At 67.6% G+C, this 19,732-nt stretch overlaps 1 protein-coding gene across 1 annotated transcript; it reads left to right on the plus strand.

The window, feature by feature from the left end:
* Positions 1–45: 45 nt before the first annotated feature.
* Positions 46–17,780, plus strand: NUDCD3 (NudC domain containing 3). Its single transcript, XM_084499319.1, has 6 exons — positions 46–271; positions 1,399–1,682; positions 7,834–7,966; positions 11,597–11,740; positions 16,702–16,890; positions 17,103–17,780. Exons 1-6 carry the CDS (start codon positions 83–85, stop codon positions 17,211–17,213), a joined length of 1,050 nt encoding a protein of 349 aa, XP_084355445.1. The 5' UTR covers positions 46–82; the 3' UTR covers positions 17,214–17,780.
* Positions 17,781–19,732: the final 1,952 nt, after the last annotated feature.

A 19,732-nucleotide genomic window follows, 5' to 3' on the forward strand; every position in this document is an offset into this window, starting at 1 on the left:
GCGGACCGGAAGCGCGGCGCGAGCGGCCCGGAAGCGGAGGCGGGCGGGAGGCGGTTGCCGTGGCAGCGGGGTCGGGGCCGCCATGGAGGCGCTGACGGAGCTGTACGACCAGGCGCTGCTCGGCATCCTGCAGCACGTCGGCGGCGTCGACGAGTTCCTGCGCGTCCTCTTCGGCTTCCTCTACCGAAAAACCGACTTCTACCGCCTCCTGCTGAGGCCCGGTGACCGCCTCGGCTTCCCGCCCGGTGCCGCCCAGGCCATGGCCCTGCAGGTAACGGCGGCGGCTGGGCCCCGGGGTGGGGGGTGGGGGGGACGACGGGGCCTCCTGGGGGGGTCCTGAGCACCTCAGGAGGGTCCCGAGTCCCCCGTGAGGATCTTGAGCCCCCCGGGAGGGTTCTGAGCACCTCGGGAGGGTCCTGAGCTCCCTATGAGGGTCCTGAGCAACCTCAGGAGGGTCCTGAGCAGCCTCAGGAGGGTCCCGAGCCCCCCGGGAGGGTCCTGAGCAACTTCAGGAGGGTCCCGAGCACCTCAGGAGGGTCCTGAGCAAACTCGGGAGGGTCCTGAGCAACCTCGGGAGGGTCCCGAGCACCTCAGGAGGGTCCTGACCAACCTCAGGAGGGTTCTGAGCAACTTCAGGAGGGTTCCGAGCTCCCTATGAGGGTCCCGAGCACCTCATGAGGGTCCTGAGCCCCCCAGGCGGGCCCCGCAAGCACTGTGCAGCCACAGGAGGGCCCCGGCCTTGCCCCCAGGGCTGAGCAGAGCCGTGGTGTGGCAGGGAAGGGGCAGAAACCCCCCGGGGAAGGGGCCCGGTGCCCGCCCTGCCCCATCCCCATCCCTGCTGCCGGGCCCAGGGGGCAGCCAGCCGGGACCCGAGGGCTCGGAGCCCCCAGTTTGGGACAGGAGCCCCAGTGCGGGTGGGCACGGGGGTGAGCGCGGTGGGGGGGGTGCGTGGAAAGGGGTTTGGGGGGTCCTGCACTGCCCCAGCCCCGACACCCAGCCCTGTCGGTGCCCTCCTGGTGACTCGCAGGGACCGGCAGCTCCTCCTGCCCCACGGGCAGGGCGGGGATGGCTTCTCGCTGACCGGCCGCGTTTTTTCCACCTGAGCCACCGCGTTCTGGTCCCCAACAACGCCACCATCCCCGCCTGCGGCTGCTGCTCCTCCACCTGCCCCGCTGGGAGCTCGGGGTGGGCTGGGGTCCCCAAAACCGCAGCCCCTCGTGGGTGCGGTGGCTCTCGAGGCCGTCAGCGGCTGGGTTTGTTGGGGAGTTGGGCACCTGAGGCTGTGCAGGCGGAGGGAGGGGTGGCACACAGGGCCCCGAGCACGCGCCCTGTCCCCTCTCCTTCCTCCCAGCCCCCAAAGCAGATCCTGACAGCCGGCCCCCGTTTCCCCTCTCCCAGGCGTTCAAAGTCTTCGAGCGCATGGCCCGGCAGGACGACGAGAAGAGGCAGCGAGAGCTGGAGGCGAAACTGCGGAAAAAAGAGGAGGAGGAGGAGGCCGCCGAGAGGGTGAGGGTGGCCCCGGCCGCGCAGGAGGTCGAGGTGGAGACCACGGTGGAGCCCGACCCCGCGGGGGAGGCGGCGGGGCCGCAGGATTCGGCCGCCCCGGCAGAGCCCAGCCCAGCGCCAGCGGAGCCCCCGGGGGCCGCTGCCCCCGCGCAGCCCCAGCCCGCAGAGCTGCCCACGTAAGGGTCCCCGTTACGCTGCCCCTTTTTTTTTTGGGGGGGGGAGGCACCCCTCTGGGGGTGAGGGTTCCCCTTGAGGGTCGTGGGGGGGAGGATGTGCGGTTCCCCGCGGGGCTGTGACACAGGAGCACCGGCTGAATGGCACCCCCGTGTCCCCAGGAGGTGGCAGGGCCAGGAGGGAAGGGTGCTGAGCCCAACGGGAGGGAGGAGAGGGGCTCGTGCTCGGCTCGGCCGGGTGACACGGGACAAAAACAGGAAAGGGAGAGGGCGATGGAGGGGCTCGAGCCCCCTGCGAGCGTTCCCCTGGGGCTTTACCTCGAGCCTCTCGGCGTCAGGGCTGCGGGACGGGGCTGCTGGTGATCCTGGGGGTGCTGAGCTGCCCCCCACCCTCCTTGCACCAGCTCCCTGTGCCCCCCAGCTCCCTGTCCTCGCCGTGTCCCCGCTGCCGCCCCCAGCACGCCGCTTTGGGGCCCCCCGTCGGGATATCTGCGCCCCCCCCCGGTGCCTCCGCGGCTCGCGGGGGGCTGGGGGAAGGCGGCGGGGCCCGAAGTGGGGCCGAGCGGCCCCGCGCCGCGCCTGTAGTTGGTTCCTGCTCCTCTGGGGGGCACTGGAGCCCCCCGAAAAGCGCCCGGCAGGCTGTTAATAATTCACCCGCTCTGGAAATGGGGGGGGCACGGATAACGCGCGGCCCAGGATAACGCAGGGAGATGCAGCAGGAATATTTGCCCCCCTCCCTCCCCTCCCCGCTGCCCCCCCGGGGTCTGCACAAAGCCCGGCGCTCGGCCCCACATCTGCCAGCGCCCCTCAGAGCCCCCCCCCGAGCGCCTCGGGATCTCGGCTCCTGCAGGGGGAGAGCAGAACCCGGCCTGCTCTGCGCCACAAAAACACCTCCCGCAGGATCGGGGGGGGGTTTGGGGGCCACCCCGCTGCTCGTGGCCCCCACAGCGGGGTGGTTTTGGGGGCTGGGGGTGCTGCTGCGAGCTGTCGGTGCGCCTCGGGCAGCAGCTCCCTGAACGGAGCAGGCGCCCGGCGTTTGTTTTCTCTTGGTGGATTCCTTTTTTCTCCCTGAGTTTCAGCCCTCGCTGCTGCTCCCCTGGTCGGAGCAGTTCCCCCTTCCCTTCCTCACGCTGCCCGGGGGCTTTCAGTGGTGCTGGGGTCGTCCTTGAGCCCTTTGTGTCTCCCTCAGCAGCCCCGTCCTTCTCCCAGCCTTTGCTCGCTGCTGCCCGTTGGGGTTCTCTGCTTCCCACCCCATTTTTTCCGAGCCCGGTGGCTCAGCAGGGCCGGGAAATCGCCTTTCAGCCACACACACCGAGCGGCACCGGGCAAACCCTGCCCGAGCTGAGCCCTGCAGCACCTCACAGCGCCCACAGCCTCACGATTTCAAGGATTTCAAGGAAGGATTTCAACCCCTGAGCCCTCTCCTGCAGCAGCAGCAGCCCAGCTCGAGCAGAGCACCTCTGGGAGGGGCTGAAACGCTTCAGCCGCAGCCCCCCAGCTCCCCTCAGCCCTCGGCCGCAGCGAGCCCCCTGTGCCCTGAGCCCAATTTGCCTCAATTTGCCTTAACGAGGAGCTCGAGTCCTCGGGCCGGGCTGCTGAGCTCAGCAGCCGGGTGTCAGCTCCCCTGGCACGCACTCCATCGCTCAGGGCTTTGGTTGCCCTACCAAGGTAGCGAGCTCCAAAATTAGGTCCCTGCACCAAAAATAACTAAATTAAAACCTATAAATTTTTATTTTTTTTCCCTCTTAACAAGCAGAAAATCCCAGGGCTGGAGGCCGGGGGACAGCGTGTGCCTGATTCTTAGTCAAAAAGGAGAGAAAAAGAAAAAAAAAAAAAAAAAAAAGCCACCTGCTTGTTTTAACGCAGCGCCGCTCACCCGGGGAAGGAAGGCGGCGTGGAAAACTACCGGGAGCCTGCGGGGCCTCGGGGTGGACGGGGCTGTGGGGTTGTGGGGTTTGGGGGGGTCCCTGCCCCTCGCTGCCCAGGGTTTTGGGTGGTTTCTGCCCCAGCTGAGCCCGGTTTGGCCGCGCGCCGGCCCCTCGGGGAGCTGTGGAGCCCTGGGGTGTGTGAGCGGCGTGCAGACAGCAGCGAGCCCGGGGGACTTTGCCCGGCGGGGCCGTGTCCCGCTGTCCTTGACCTACATTTCCCAGTGAGATCCAGCCCTCTGGTGACGGCTCCGGAGCTCCCCCGCGAGCTGGCGGTGCCGTGGAGGTGCCCGGTGGCAGCCACTGGGCTCCCTGAGCGGCTCCGGGGTCACCCAGATCAGCAGCGAGGGCTGAAAGCTCCCCTGAAGGGCGCGAGCTTGGAGAAAGGCAAAGCTCCGGTGCCAAAGTCACCCCCCGGGGATAAAAGGTGCCCTCCAAAAGGAGCTTGGGGGGGTCTCTCCCCCAAACTGCCCCCCTCCACCTCAATAGGACACAGCCAGAAAAAGCCCCGGGGCCGCAGCCGCCTGGATCCGGGCGCTTGTTTACTGCGGGTGTGAGCCGTGCCGTGAGGGGGGGTGGGGAGGGGGGGTTGGTATTCAGCTCGCTGAGCGCTCTGCCGGAGACCTAATTAGGTGAGGTGCGCGGCGTGTGGGGAGCCGGGAGCCTTCCCGCAGCACCGGGGGGGCCTCCAGCCCCGCGGCGTGGGGACACGAGCCCGCAGCGAGCCCTTCGCCGGCAAAACAGCGAGCGGCTGAACGGGAGGTGTTAAATCCCCAGGAGGGGGGGAGGCAGCTCTGGGCTCGCTGGCACAGGCAGCGGCAGGAGCACGGAGCACAGGGCTGGTATTTTCCACGCACGTGATCCCTGCCCCAAGGGGCTGCACCCGGCGCCCCGCTCCTCGTCCTGAACTCGCCGCCCTCCGCGGCCCGGCTGCGGCACGCGGGGTCGTCACGCCCCGAGCCCGGTGCCTGGTGCCGCGGGAAATGCCCCCTCGGGTCGGGCAGGCGGGCACCGTGTGCCTGGGTTTCTCTTTTCCTCGCTTGCTCGGAACTTCATTACTGCTTAATGAGATCTTTCCGTTCTTGGCAACCTCTCGGGCCCGAGCAGGGCTCCGTGCGCCGCACGGGGCTGCTGACGGAGGGTTGGGCACGGGGCCGGGCTGCTCGGTCCCTGCCCCTTGCTGCAGGGCGGCCTCGTAGGGCGCTGCCCTCTGCTTCCCCTGCTCTGCCAGGGGGCAGGGGGCAGGGGCAGGAGAGGCTGCGTGTGGTCGGGATGTGCTTGGAGACCCGGGGAGGGGTGCTGGGGGGGCAGGGGTGCTACTGACGCCTCCTTCGGCCTCTGTTTTGGTTACTGGGCCTCTGCAGCACCCCCACACCGCCCTCCCGGATGGATGCTGCGAGTGAAAAATGGGATTTGAAGGAGAAAAGCGAGTCCCCCGGGATGGAGCCCCTGCCGAGTCCCTCCCGTGGCACGGCTCGGCCTCGGCACCTCCTCAGGAACGGCCACGCTGCCGGATCGAGCGCCCAGCGCCCGCGTCCTGGCCTGGAAACTCCTGGAAGAGGAGGAACTCTGCGAGCTGCCCTACTTCTCCCTGCTCACGACGTCAAAGCAAATCCTTCAGCGCCCGGTTCCTGCCCCTGGCCGTGCGCGGTGCTGCTGGCGCAGAGCTGCTGCTGGAGCTGCTCCTGAGGCGGGCGGTGGGTCCGGGCGGGCGTCCCCACGCTCACTCCGTGGCCACTGCGGGGCTCGGATCGCACCAGGTCGCTGCCCTGTGAAGTTGGAACAAGGAGAGGCACCGAAATGTGCACGGGGCGAGTGGGGAGCTCGCCCTGCTGCCGGTGGCACTGCCGCCTCGCCGGGTCCCCGCTCCCTTCTGCCGGGCTCTGGCCCCGCGCCGCGTGCGGCCGGGCTCTGACACGGTGACGGCACCGCCGCGCGCGCGCTGCGAAACAGCTTGGCTGCTTCTCGACGGTGCATTGTTAAAGGTTTCACCTCCCCCAAAATGACACATTGCGAGCAAAAAATAGAACAAGACAGAACACACAGACCCACCCACACCATCCCCACCACCCGGCAGCCAAGTGCACGCCGTGCCAAAGCCCGGCGGGTGCAAAGCTGCTGCTTTTTCACCCTCCCTCTCCTCGGCCCCGCTGCCACCTGCCTCCGACCCGAGCGACCACCGCAACGGGACGATCGGCGCCCGGATCCGGCCCCTCCGTCGGGCTCCTTCCCCTCGTCCTCCAGGAATCAGCCTTCGCCCGGTGGGCGCGGGGACGGAGCTGCCTCGTGGAGGAGCTGCGGCGCGAGGCCAACGAGGGAACCTGCTCCCAGCCGGGGATCCAGACCCGATTCCTGTGTTTGCCACCCGAATCTGTGGTGCCCGCAGGGGAATTCGCTGCTTGGCCTGCTGCTCCGTGGAGGGCGCCGACAGTCAGGGGGCAGGGAGGAAAGCTGCCACCACCGCTGGTTCAGCAGTGAGGCCAGGCCGAGAAAATTGTGACAGAGACGTGGCAGAGCACGCCCTGCCTCAGTTTCCCCGTGGAAATAACCCAAATCAGACCGACTGCTCCCGGGGCAGCTGTGAAACCCTTCGTGCCTGCGTGCTGCAGTGCTTGGCGAGGACCCTGGAAGGCTCAAACCTCCCGAAGCGCCTTGTCCTGCACCCACCCAGCCCCAGCACCTTCCTCCCGAGGAAGAGGAGCTGTTCAACCCCTGCTGTGTGCGCAGAAGAGTTTTGTTCCCCTTCCAGCCTCGCTGGCTGGGGGCGACTCCGTGCTGCGCCCTCTCCCTGGCACCTCACTGATGGATTTCAGAGAGCTCTGAGCTGTGCCTCGTGCCACGGTGTCACGTCCCAGCACGACCTCTGGGGCTTTGCCGGACTCCAGGACGTGGGAGTCGGGCGAACCGACGGCACCGTGGGCCACGGGGTGCCGAAAAACCCACGTGTGTGGGGGTCGCACTGGAACAGGATGGGGCTGATTTTATGGAAACCCTCTCGGAAAGGGAAAAGCAGCCGGGTTGGAGCCCCAGCCGGGTTCCTGGTACACCACGGAGGTGCCTGCTCCTGACCCAAGGACGCGGGGCAGAGGCAGGAGCAGCACGGCCTCAACCCGGGCTCTGCAGCGAGGCACGGGGACGGCCTCTGGGGTCACCATCCCAGCAGCAAAGCCCTGCCTTGGGGACAGGCCACGGGGGGGTGACACCCGCCGGGACACGGCTCCGGCTCTCCCCGTTTCTGCCCCTCGGGAGCCCGGTGGCCGCTCGCAGCCCGTTCGCCTCCTCCGGTCCGGGGGCGGCTTGGAAGCCGACAGCTGGAGCCAACCAGCGCGAGCGCCGGGTTCGGCGCTGCCATGCCAACCCCGTTTCCATGGCAATTGGCACCCAATGGGCGAACGCCAAGCAAGGCCAAAATTCCCCAGAAAAAGGGCTGCGCTGCCCCCCAAAACCGCCCGCCTGGGGCCGCCGGGGCCGGGAGCCCGCAGCCGCTCGGCACAGAGCCACGGCAGGACACGGGTGGCCCTCGCTGGCCATGAAGGAGAAAAAATCACCCCCGTGTGCACGCAGACCCCTCGACAAACCCCTCTGAACGTCTCCCGAGCCTAATTTAATTAAAACCCTTGGATTTTACGTAATCCTCGGGGCACGGCACTTGCTGGAAGCCGCCCCCACCCGCTGCTGGCACAGGGCCCCCCGGTGTGGGGGCGTCAGGACTGGCTGCCCCCCGGGGCTGCTCATCCCCTGCGCCCTTCCAAGAAGTGCCAGAGCCCCGGGCTGAGTGCTCGGTGTGCACCGAACCCCCCCCAGCACGGCTCTGCCTTCTGGTAGCGCCGTGGCTGTTGTCGGAACAGATTTGGGTTCGGTTCCCTGCTCTGCAGGAGGTTTTGGTGGCGTGGGTCCACAGCCTGCCAGAGTTAAAGGAAAGCTCCCTGCGGCTGGGAGCGTGTCGAGGGTTGCTGATCAGTCTGATAACCCCCCCAGGCACCTCCTCGTGTGTCTCTGGAGGAAGCGCCCATCTCCCCGCGAGTCCTTTTTGTGGTCCCATGCCCGTCGTGGTGCGTGCCGTGTCCGCTTGGGGTCTCCGGGCAGCCTTCTCCCTGCCCCGTACCCCCAGAGGCCGGGCTCAAAAAGTGCCTGAGCCAAGGTCCTGCCCTGCTCCTTGCTCCCTGCTCTCCTGTCCCCTGCCCTCTCCGATCTGCTCAGCGTGTCGCCTGTTTTTTTCCCCTCCCCAGGAGACAGGAGCAGTTCCAGACAAACCCCGACAGCTACAACGGGGCCGTGCGAGAGAACTACGCCTGGTCCCAGGACTACAGCGACCTGGAGATTAAAGTGCCGGTGCCCAAGCACATCGTAAAGGGCAAACAGGTAAAAAGGCTCGGAAGGTTTGTCCTCCAGCATCTCCCTCTCCCCTGGGGGCCCAGCAGCCTCCGGAGCCGTGCGTGGAGCCCCCACAGCCCCCTGCCTGTCCCTCAGACAGGGGATCGGGACGGGGCCGTGCCTGGTTCCCGTTGTTCAGCGCCCCAGCAGGGTTCCTTGGCGCTGCTGGGCACTTTCTGTGCGTTTTCCTCCTGTTCCACCTCCTGCGAGCTCACAGCCAGGTTTCTGAGCCCTGCCTCCTGCTGCGGCCGCCCGCCACGCGCACTCGATGGGGTCACCTTCCCCCCGAGCACCCCAGCTGCTGGCAGGGCTCCTCTGGCTCCGGAGCGGGCTCAGGCTCCGGGTTTGAACTCCGGGGACTTTCCCAGCGCCCCCCTGCCCGCAGCTGGTTCGGGGTTTTTCCATTTGGGAAGCCCAACTGCCCCACCTCCCGTTCTCTGCTTCCAGGGCAGCTGCAGTGAGCACGCTTGGGTTTGTTCACCAGCTCCAGCCCACACAGCTCCTCGCCATGCCAACAGCATCGTTGGAGGGGCGATGGAGCAAGGGGACAGGGGGGTCCCGCGAGATGCAGCGTCCCCAGTGGGTCTCCGAAGCAAAGCCAGGCTCCTTGGCAGGGTTCGGGGTGTCCGGGGGGATGTTCCATCCCCTCTGGATCGTATCGCGATCACGACGCCTCTCCCTGCACAGGGAGGTGCCAGGAGTTGTGCCCTTGCCATAAAAGCAGCGTCACGCTTCGCCTACCCCATCCTTCACCACCCAGAGACGCGGGGGCCTTGCAGGTGCTCCGAGGAGCTGGGACAGGACGTGATTTTCTGCCCTGTCTCTCCTCTGCTCCCTTCAGGCAGCTCTGCCATAGGCGTGTGTGCTGCCAGCAGCCCCAAACACCCACAGATTCGCATCCCTGCAGCCTCCTTGCCCCAAACTCTGTCCCTCCACTCTGCCCAGCCCCACACTGCATCACACCCTGGGGCAAATTTGGTTCTGCCGAGCCTGGCCCGGGGCCTGCCCGGCCCTCTTGGGCAATCGATGGCTCCGACGCGAGGCTTTCCGTGTCCTGGCGAGGCGTCTCCTGCTTTTTGGTTCCTGCCTCGCTCCCGGGGCTCCTCTTGGCGCCTCGCAGCCAGGTTTCATTTCACAGTGAGTCCTGGCATCTCTTCCAGCCGTGGGGGGCTGCGGGCTGGGTCACAGGCCAGAGCTGGCTGCTTCAAAGCAATTTTGGAGCTAGAGAGGCTTAGGGCACGGTATCGATGGCTCCTGCAAACCAGGAGCCTTCCCCTGCATTCACCACGCAGCTTCATCTTCTAAAAAAATTATCAGCTCCTCGGCTTCTGCCTGCCAAGGCGAGATTAAAAATCTCCCCCATTTGGTCCCCGGGCTCGGAACATGCCTGGCTCTAATGCTGCTCAAAATCTTCCTTATGACACTTTTTGGATCCCGGCTGTTGCTATGGCACATTTTCTCTCGGGCAAGCTGAAGGTTTCCTTGTATGGAGCTCCACGGAGTGTCCGTGGAGCGGGATCGGGAGAAAGGGGTAGGTGGGAGCGCTTCCTTTACGCTCCGCACCGCTCTGATCTCCTTACAGGCGCAACAGGGGCCCGCGGATGCGAGCGCTTCCCAGGCACTTAAATAGAGATAATGACAGCAGCCTCTCTTTTCTGCCTGGCTCGGAGGAGATGAGCTAGATTCGCTCCTAGGTTTGTGTTTGCTTGTTTGATTTGCGTGGGCGGGCGTGGGCGTTGTAGCGCGCACTGAAATCGCCGCGCTGCGAAGCCGTGGCGGAGAGCTGGGCCCCGCGCTCCCTCGAGGGGTGCGGGCGGCCTTGGAGCCCTGGGCTCCTGCGAGCCCCCCCGGGCTACTTCCCTGGCGTGAGGGCTTCCAGCCCTGCTGCAGGTCCCGTCCCCGGCTGCCTCTGCAGCCCTCTGCTCCCCAGGGGGCTCGTGGCAAGGAGCAGGCGGCGCCGTCGCTTCGCGCTCTGACCGACGGCGCGGGCGAAGTGGCTGCCCAGAATCCTGGACCTCTTCTTCCCTCGGGGTGTCTCTGCGCCCTTCTCCCCTGCCTTTGTCTCCCCGCGCTGCCCTTTGGGTTAGGAGGAGGCACGTTGCGTTTTGCTGCAAACAACAAGCCTTGCCCTAGCCCCCGTCTCCTCCCCAGCACCCGCGGCCCCATTTGAAGCGTTGCTGCAGGTTTCCCCGTGCCGAGACGCTGCCTGCTGCCTGCTGCCTGTTTCCAGAGCTGCCCCCCAGCCCCACAAACTGCCCCAGAGCGACGCCTGCCTCGCCTTGAACCATCCCCTTCCCCTCAGATCCCGCAGCCGTGACGCTGCGTCTGCGCCCTGGGCACCGCCACGGGGCTGGGGGCATCGGACCCCCTCCTGCTGAGCCCCTGATGGTGGCAGGGGGTCTGGCCGTGCTGGGGACGGGTCCCGCTTCCACTTGGCCTCCTCTGCTCCCGTCCAAGCCGCGGTGTTTCCTCGGCCCCGGCCGGTTTGGGGGCTCTGTCAGGCAGCAGCGGCCACGCAGCCGTGGTGCCGGCCCCGAGCGGCGCGGCTCTGCCCGGCTCTTGCCTGTGTGGTGCTAGTGAGTCACTGGAAATCTCCTAGGTAATGGATAATGTAATAACGTTTCAAATGAGCTCTGCAGAGCAGGAGGAAGATCTGGGGGAACTCTGGGAGAGAATGCAGGCAAATCTCACCGCAGTCTCCTCCTCTCAGGCGAGGGACCGGAGGGCTCCGACCGCCCCTCTCCGGCCACGTCCTGCCCCAGCCCCGCTTGGGCTCGGCGCTGCCGCGGCTCCGTGCTGCCGGGAGGGGAAGCAGCATATGGCCTGGCCTCTTCGGAGACCGAGGCAGTGCCGTGCCACCGGGCGAAGCCGCAGTCTGCCTCTGTCCCCCCGGGGGCAGCCGTGCCACCTCGGCGGCGGGTCGGAGCAGGGTTCCCCATATGGCTGCCCCGGGAGGGAGCTGGCCCCGTTCCGTACGGAGCTGCCTCGTCCCCTCGCAGCCCCTCGCAGCCCCCCGGCACCCAGCCAGGAGCTTGGTCTGAGCCCAGCGCTGTCCCCGTGGCCGTCAGCAGCCCAACGAAGCCAGGGAGCGAGCTTTTGGGCTGGGGCAGCAGAAGCCGGGGGAGCTGCGGTGTGGGGCTGAGCCTTCCCGGGTCAGAAAACCCCAAACCTGCAGGTCACGGTGTTGGCCACGCACACGCTGTGCTCCAGACAGCTCGGTCACAGCGAGCGGGCACCCGGCCCCTGCACGCTGTACGGAGGAGGCCCGCGGTGCTGCTTTGCTCTGGGGGGAAACTGAGGCACGGGGGAAACTGAGGCAGGGGGGAAACTGAGGCACGGGGAAGTGGCTGTGGCAGAGCCAGCTGGCGTGAGTCCCTCCGGGGCTCTGCGTGCCGGGCCCTGCTGCCTGCCGTTCCCAGGAGAGCTTTCCTTTCCTCTCCAAGCTGTCGCTGTTTGCTCTGAAGTGACGGTGGGATTCCCACCCTGCTGCTCCGCGCAGCCCTGATGGCTCTTCTCGCTCTCTCATCCCCGGCGAGTGCACTTGACCCACACCCCGACCAGCGCAGCGGGAGAGCGAGCGGGAGCCTCGCTGCTTATTTTCTCTCCCTGCGTTTCCAGGTGGCTGTGGATATCAGCAGCGGCGCGATTCGCGTGGCGGTGCTGGAGGGCAGCAGCCAGCGCGTCCTCATGGAAGGGAAGCTCACGCACAAGATCAACACCGAGAGTTCCCTCTGGAGCCTGGAGCCGGGGAAGTGCGTTTTGGTAAGGGTTGACCGCTCCCACCGCCTCGCTGCGCCTTCCCTTGCAGCTCCCCCGGGCTTGACCTGGGAATCTGCAGCAGCAGGAGGCTGGAGCCAGACCTGGCCGTGTCCCACGCCGCCTTTCTCTGGCTCTCCCCGTGTGATATCCAGCTCACACCACCCTCGCCTGCATGCTGGGTGAAGGGAAGCCCCCGTCCCTCATTTCTGCCCTGCTCTGGGTTTCTCCCGCACGCTGCCAGCCCTGCTGGGAGCCGTCCCTGCAGCCACTGCTCCCTTTCCCTTCCCTGCTGCACCAGCGCCGCGCATCGTCCTCGTTGAGGTGGTTTGGGGGCTGTTGCTGCCCGGCAGCTCACTGCTGCTGGTCTCCCAGCCTCAGTGCGTGTTTCTGGTGTGCTCCAGCGACCCAGGGGTGTCTCTGCTCCCCGCTGCGCTGGGGCCCAGGGCGTTTGCCCCAGCCGGAGCTGTCCTGGGCTGCCCGTCAGCCTGGGGCCTCGCGTGTCTTCCACATCAACCGCTTGCCAAATTCTTGTGCGAGTGTTGGGGCCTCCAGGAGCAGGCTCTTGGCACCCGTTGCCACCTTTGCCTTCTCCTTCCCACCAAGAGCCCACCCCAGAAGCGTTTCAGGAGCTCTCGGGGCCGGCAGCAGCCCCAGGAGAGGTTCCAAGGCCAGGGTCTGGTGGTTCCTGGCCCTGCGTGAGGCCGCGAGGTTTGGAGGCAGTGCGCTCACCTCTCGCCCCACATCACGAGTGGGGCAGCTGAGGGGCACCCAGAGCACGTTGCCGGGACCAGCGAGGGAGGCGGTGTTTGGTGAAGAGCCCGAGGAGGACGGGAGCAGCGCGCGGGTGGAGCGAGACTCGGGGCCTCCCGCAGCGACCGCGGGCAGCGCGAGGAGCCGGCCCCTCGCCTCCAACCCGAGCTGGAGGCAAGAGCCTGAAATTAGCAGAGGCGCAGGGTTGTGAGGATCTCCAGCTGGCTGCCAACATATTGATGGTGGGATGAAGTTTCTCTTGAAGAATTGTCAGGTAACTGGAGCAGAGTGAGGAATTCTCGCCCGGGAGCGTCTCCTTTTCCCGTGCGCAGAGGAGCCGAAGGCTCCTCGCGGTTCATTCATGGGAGCTGCCCAGCCAACAAGCTAACGAGCTGCCGAGATCTGCTCCTCTCGGGGGCGTGTTCCTGCCTCCCTGTGAGCCTCCACGCGTGGCACAGCCCCCGGCCAGCTCCTTCATCCCGCGAGCGTCCTCATCACCACAGCGCGAGGCGCCGGTGACTTCCCTGCAGGGCTTCGGGGAGGGGACGCAGCCAAAACTCGCAAGGTGCCGGCGTTGGAGTCGCCAGGACGCCATCGGCATGGTGTGGGACACCTCGGGGGCTCTGTTTGGAGAAAATCCACCTGCTTGTGGTCCGTGGCCCTAATCTGCTGCAGCCCCTGCCAGCTCGATCCCAGCACTGAGGCTCGGTGGAGGCGAAACCTCTCCTGCCTGGTCCCGTCCCTTCTGGGGGGCCATAATCGCCCTCCCCTCTCCCCCAGCTCTTGCCCTGAGCAGCTCAATGTGCCGTACAGCCCCCGGCTCTGCCTCCATCCACCTCCCCGGTTCTCCCCTCGATCCCTTCCCTCAATCCAGGCCCCGAGCGCCTCCCTGCTGCGTGGCACCGGGCCTGCCCCTGCTGCCTCGCCCCTCGGCGAGCTCACAGCTTGTGCGAGCTCCCGGCCGAAGGAGAAACCCAGCGGGGCCTCATTTCAAGGCCTCGTGCTCCGCCGGTCCCCGGGTGCTTGCTCTGTGCCTGCTCCCACCCGGGGATCGTGGCCCCGGCCCGCGCCGGGCCCCGGCTCTCAGCCCCGTGCTCTCCCTTCCCTGTCACGCCCGCTCGCTTGTCAAAAGCGCGATGAAAATAGATCCGCAGGAGCTGTTTTTAGCAGGCTCCGCTGGGTGTTGTGCACAACACGTTTTGGGATTATTTTCGTTGTTGAGGATTTTTTTTTTTTTCCCCCTCCGTTCCCTCTCTTTTTCTCCTCCTTTCCGACGTTTGGTGTCCGGGCTTGGGCTTTTGTCACCGTGCCCTGCCTGGAACGACTCTTACAGCCTTCATCTTGCCAGCTCCCGAGCCGTGAGGCCGAGGGAACAACGAGCTGCGGCGCTCCCCAACCTCCACGTGCCGCCGGGAGCGATGCCCGCGGCCGTCCTGGTGCCCCCTCCACGGCTTCTGCCTCCTGCTGCCCGCTGCTGCCTCGGAAGGGAAGCAGGTGGTGAGAGGTTGTTCTCCCCAGACCTACTTACGTCCCTTGGCAGCGTCTCTGACAAGGTATTTAGGATCAGGGAGGAAAGCTCATGCTGCGGCACAGCCCAGCTCCTGCAGTGAAGGGCGACGGCGCTCCCGGCGGGGCTGGGGACGCAGGAGGAGGGGACACAGCACCGCGTCCCTGCCGCTGCCACCCCTCAGGCTCTCAGCGTGCTGCCGAGCCCCCTGCGTGGGGACAGCCCGGTCCCCTCTCAGAAACCTGCCCCGGGAACGCTGACACCATGACACGAAGACACCATGACAGGAGGACACCATGGCACGAGGTCACCACGCCAGCGTCAGCCACGCTGTGCCCCCCATCACCTCCTCCCCCACGGTGTCCCATTGCAGAAGGTGCTTCTGACCCCATGGGTGCGTTTGGCATCTGCCAAAAAAAAACAAAAAATGGAAGCAGAGGCGCGAGGTGCTGCCTGACCGAGAGCCCGGCACGCTGCAGGAACCCCATCCTGCCTCCGGCAAAAGGCCGCCAGCACTTTCAGGAGCCCCCAGGGCTGGGCAGAGCGGCTGGGCTGGGCTGTGCAGCAGCAGCTTCGAGTTCGGGCCAGGCTTTTGCCTTGTTTCGGAGCGAGCGGCGTAACCAGGTCGCGGTGTGTCCTTGTGAAGGAGCCCTGTTCCTGCCGTGCAGCCCCTCGGGGCTTTGCGTGGGGCCGCGTGCGGCGGGGCCGTGGCTCGCAGGCACCGAATCGCCCGGGCTGAGCGCTACGGGACCGGCCCCCGGCCGCCTGCTCTCCCCCACTTGCCCTCCTCGCACCCACACACTCGCCGAGGCTCCCTCCTGCGTCTCCATCCCCACAAGACGGAGCCCCCTCTTGTAGCCCCCGCGCCCCGCCGAGGGAATCAAGAGACAGAAACGTGCCCAAGAGCTCAACCCGAGCCCAGCAGATCCCACCCTGGGAGCCGAGCCGCCCGCAGCACGCAGTCCGGCCCCACCGAGATCCAAAAAAACCCCAACCCCGAGCTGGCAGAGCTCCGCCGAGCCCCGCGGGCAGCTCGGAGGCTCGTGTTTGAAAGTGGGACTCCAGCCTCGGAGCGAGTCCCACTTTCGGCTCTCTCCCCCTGGAATACGGGGGAAGAGCCGATTCCCCCGCGCGCGCGCGCGAGGTGGGCTGCAGAGGTTAATGAATTGCTGTTTGCAAAGCGCTCGGCGCTGGAGCGATGCGCACCGTGGAGAAGCTGGCGAGGAAATGAATAATTCTGTCCTCGCAGCAGGGTGGGAAGCGGGATGCGGTAAATAAAGCCAGGGCCACGCACGGGGCGGGGAGGAGGAGAGGATTCCTGGGTCGCCGCGTGCGGCCGCAGCTCCTCTGCCTTTCCCCGGAGGCTGCGGCCCCCCCGGGGGCTTCCCTCCACGTCCCACCCGGGCTTTTTATCCACGCCTGACCAGTCGTAGGGTGCTTGGCACCGGTGGCAGACAGGGATATGGTGGGGAAGGGAGAGGGGACGAGTTTTCCTTCCCACCTGGGTGGGCAGCGGGGCTGGGCGCCCCCGGCGCCGTTATCCCCCGTGGAAAGTGCAACCGTGCCGTTAGGAGGAGAGGGAGCTCGCCCGTCTGGCTGCCAAAACTCACGCCTTCCTTCCCCAGGCTGCAATATCGGACCAGCTCCATGCTCCCGGCAGGATGAAGCCCCAGCCACCCCCTCCTGCATTAATTGGTTCCCTTCCTTCGCACCAGGGCCGGCCGCCCGGCTCCGTGCCGCTCATGGCCGCCCGTGCTTCCCTCCGGAGCCGCTGAGCTTCTGGGGAGGTTCGGCGAAATTGTATTGTCTGCCTTTATTGATGATTTTGCAGAGGCGCCAACGAACGCCATAAATCTTCCCTGCTGCTGGGATTATTGCTAAAATAATATCAGGAAAAGCAGCCCACCCCCTCTCCTCCGAGCCAAGGGAAAGGAGCGAGTTGGGGACGCCGGCACACCCGGCGCTGCCGCCCGGCTCGCGGCTCGTCCACCCGGGAGGCTCGCGGGCTCGCTCCCCCCCCGGCGGGGCAGGGGCCCCAAATCCTGGCGGAGAGGGGCTGGCGCAGGCAGGAGGCAGGAGCTCGCGGCGAGCACGGGCGGCGCGGAGCAGCGGGTGACATTTCAGCCTCCTTCGCCGCCCACGCGCCCGCACGCGGAGCGAGCCCCCGGGGGAGCCGAGGCGAGGGCTCTTTCTGGGTTAGCGCAACGCGAAGGCCGCCGGCAGGGCCGGGATTTGTGAATCCCCCCCCCACACACACACACACACCCAGCACATCTGGACGGGTCCCCAGGCGCTCGGCTCGCCCCCTGGAGCAGAGCAACCTCGGCTGCCGGGGGGATGCTGAACCCAAAATTGGGTCCTGAGAGCCCGGTAGCTTGAGATGGGGCCGCAACGCGCTGGGGAGGCACCGAATCCCCCAAGGAGGCACCGAATCCCCCAAGGAGGCACCAAACCCCCTGGGGAGGCACCAAACGCCCTGGGGAGGGGGGCTCGGGCTGTGCCTGCAGCAGGGGGGGTCCCACCAACCCCTCGGAGCGCTGTGGGTGTCTCACCCCCTCCTCCAGCCACGGGAAGGGGGCGGTGAGTGGGGCCCCCGCCTCAGCCGTGCTCTGTCTGGAGCTCGCAGACGGGCCCGGAGGGGGGTGGGCTCCATCCCCAGGGATGATCTGAGCCCCCCCCGTCCCCCCCCCATCCCCGCTGTCCCCAGATCAACCTGAACAAAGGGGACGAGTACTGGTGGAACGCCATCCTGGAGGGCGAGGAGCAGATCGACATCGACAAGATCAACAAGGAGCGCTCCATGGCCACGGTGGACGAGGAGGAGCACGCCGTGCTCGACCGCCTCACCTTCGACTACCACCAGAAGCTGCAGGGCAAGCCGCAGAGCCACGAGCTGGTAGGTGCCCCCCCCCCCTCCATGCACCCCCCCGGGTGGCGGGCACTTGGCCCCTCGCCTCCCTCCTTGCTTTGGCTGCGGCCGGCGGCGCGGCCCCGCAGCTCCCCGGCCTCCCTGGGCACGGCTGCCTGCGGGATTCGCCATCTTTTTGGCCAAAAAAATGGGGGTTTGGGGCCAGCCCCAGGCTGACGGGCGCCGCCGGCTCTTTGCAGAAGGTGCACGAGATGCTGAAGAAGGGCTGGGACACCGAGGGCTCCCCTTTCCGCGGCCAGAAGTTCGACCCCTCCATGTTCAACATCTCCCCCGGCGCCGTGCAGTTTTGACCCCGGCGAAAAGCGGCCGAGAGGGTGAGGCGAAGAGAGAGAGAAGGAGAAACCCACCCGAAAAACACCGCGGGACTCGGGGCCTCGCGCCCGGTGCCCCCCAAAACCCCTCGCCCAGCCCTCGGCACCGGCACCGGCACCGGCACCGGCCGGGCTCGGCGTTTCCGCGTGCGTGCGGAAAATGCAGATTTACGCCCCGTCACCAAGGCAACCCGAGCGGCTGGGACCCTTCTCCTCGCCTCGCCTCGCGCTGGCGACGGCTCCGTTGTTTTTCAGGAATAGACGGAGCTGCCTGGGTGACATAATTATTATTTTTGGTCCTTCAGGATCCTTCTGGGTTTTGCTTCTGGGGGTGCGGAGCCCTCCCCACCCCGGCCCCCCGCGCCGCTTCGCCCCTCGCGCGCAGAGGTGGCCGGGGTGGCCCCGGTAGAGGTTGTGGGGTCGGGGGGGTCCCGCGCCCCTCCTGAGCCCGCCCGACCGCCCCGGGCCCCCCCCCAGTGTTATGGGGTTGGGGGCACTCGTCCCGCCCCCACCTCCCCTTGGGCTGCAATAAACGCGTTTCTGTGAGCGTGGGGCGTGAGAGTGGTTGGGGGGCGCTGCCACCCTGGGGGACACCGCCACCCGTGGGGACACTGCCATCTGTGGGGACACTGTCACCCGTGGGGACACCATCACCCGTGGGGACACTGCTACCTGTGGGGACACTGCCATCTGTGGGGACACTGCCATCTGTGGGGGTGCTGCTGCCCATGGGGACACCGTCACCTGTGGGGACACCGCCATCTGTGGGGACACCACCACCCATGGGGACACTGCCACCCATGGGGACACTGCCATCTGTGGGGGTGCTGCTCTCCATGGGGACACTGCTACCTGTGGGGACACCGTCACCCGTGGGGACACTGCCACCCATGGGGACACACGGGGACACTGCCACCTCTGGGGACGCTGCTGCTGCTGTGAATACCACTGCCCCCATGGGGACACTGCCACCCGTGGGGACACTGCCACCTGTGGGGACATCACCACCTGGGGGTACCGCACCACTACCGGGGGCACCACTGGCCGTGGGGACACTGCCACCCACGGGGACTGGGGCACCCGTGGGTCACGGCCACCCACAGGGACGCTGCCACCCATGGGGACATCGCCACCTTTGGGGACACGGCCACCCACGAGGACATCGCCACCCGTGGGGACACCACTGCTGGTGGGGACACTGCCACCCGTGGGGACACTGCCACCAGTGGGGACACCACTGCGGGTGGGCACCCTACCCCCCTAGGGGACCCCCCGCTGCCCCTCCCTCCCCCACCGCAGGCCCAGGCCGCCCCCGCTACGGTGTCCCCAAGTCCCGGGGGGGGTCCCGTGGGACCCATATGTGTGTCCCCCCCCCCCCACCCCAATCCTTGTCCCCACGGCAGCCCCCCCGTCCCCCGGTCCCCGCGGCGAGGCACAAATAGCAGCGGGCTGCCTGCGGCCCCCACGGCCGCCCACGGTCCCCATGGCAACGCAGCGCCAGCCGCCAGCCGCCCACCCCTGCTCGCCCCGCGCCCGGGGGGGGGGGCCCCGCGCCCACGGACCCCCCCCCCCCCCCCTCCTGGGTCGTGGGGGGTGGGGGGGGGTGGGGGGGGCGCTTTGGGGTGCGTGGGTTTGGGGCGCGGGGTCCTGACCCCGTGGCACTCTGCGTGGGTGGGGATGGGGATGGGGATGGGGGGGGGGATGGGGGGGGGGATGGGTGCCCCCCCCAAATGTAGTGGGGTGCCCCCCCCCCCCCCCCAATGGTGTTGGGTATGGGTGGGGTTTGGGGGTGGCCCCCCCGGAATGTGGGGGGGGTGTGGGGGGGTTGTGGGGGGGTTGTTTGGGGTGAGGGGGGGTTATGGGGGGAGCACGGGGGGGTGGGGGGTGTTTGGGGGGGGGGTGTTTGGGGGTGGGGGGGGGTTTGGGGGGGGTGGGGGGGGCTGGGGGGGCTATTGGGGGGCTGGATTGGGGGGTGGGGGGTGTTTTGGGGTGATGGATGGGGGTGGGGGGGTATTGGGGGGATTGGGGGGCTGGAGGGGGGGCATGGGGGTACTGGGGGGGCGTTGGGGGGGCTGGGTGGGGGTATGGGGGGGTTGGGGGGGGCTATTGGGGGGTACTGGGGGCATTGGGGGGGCCACGGGGGGGTACTGGGGGGTGGGGGCATTGAGGGGGGGGCTACTGGGGGGTACCGGGGGGTGCTGGGGGGGGCTCCGTGGTGTGTGTGTGTGGGGGGGGGGGGCTGCGCCTGGGGACCCCTCCGGGAGACCCCATCGAGGCGGGGCCGTACCGGAGAGTGGGGGGGGGGGGAAGAGACAAGGGGGGGGGGGGGGGGGCTCGGCCAGGAGGAGGGGGCGTCTGGAGGGGGGGGGGGGGGAGGTGGTGGTGGTGGTGGGGGGGATCCCTGGGGGCGGGGGGGGGGCTGTCCCGGCCGGGAGCCTTCCCCCCTCCTCTCCTTCAGCACCTCCCCGCCCCCCCTCCCCTCCCCACCTCCTCCTCCT

This window comes from Aythya ferina, assembly GCF_964211825.1.
Source record: "Aythya ferina genome assembly, chromosome: 27".
Classification (NCBI taxonomy): Eukaryota; Metazoa; Chordata; class Aves; order Anseriformes; family Anatidae; genus Aythya; species Aythya ferina.

Bases quoted from the DNA above. Each gene is read 5' to 3' on its own strand.
- NUDCD3 (XM_084499319.1), top strand. From the start codon at position 83: ATGGAGGCGCTGACGGAGCTGTACGACCAGGCGCTGCTCGGCATCCTG. The intron at 1,683-7,833 runs GTAAGGGTCCCC...TCCCCTCCCCAG, and splicing joins CAGCCCGCAGAGCTGCCCAC to GAGACAGGAGCAGTTCCAGA. The intron at 16,891-17,102 runs GTAGGTGCCCCC...GGCTCTTTGCAG, and splicing joins AGCCGCAGAGCCACGAGCTG to AAGGTGCACGAGATGCTGAA.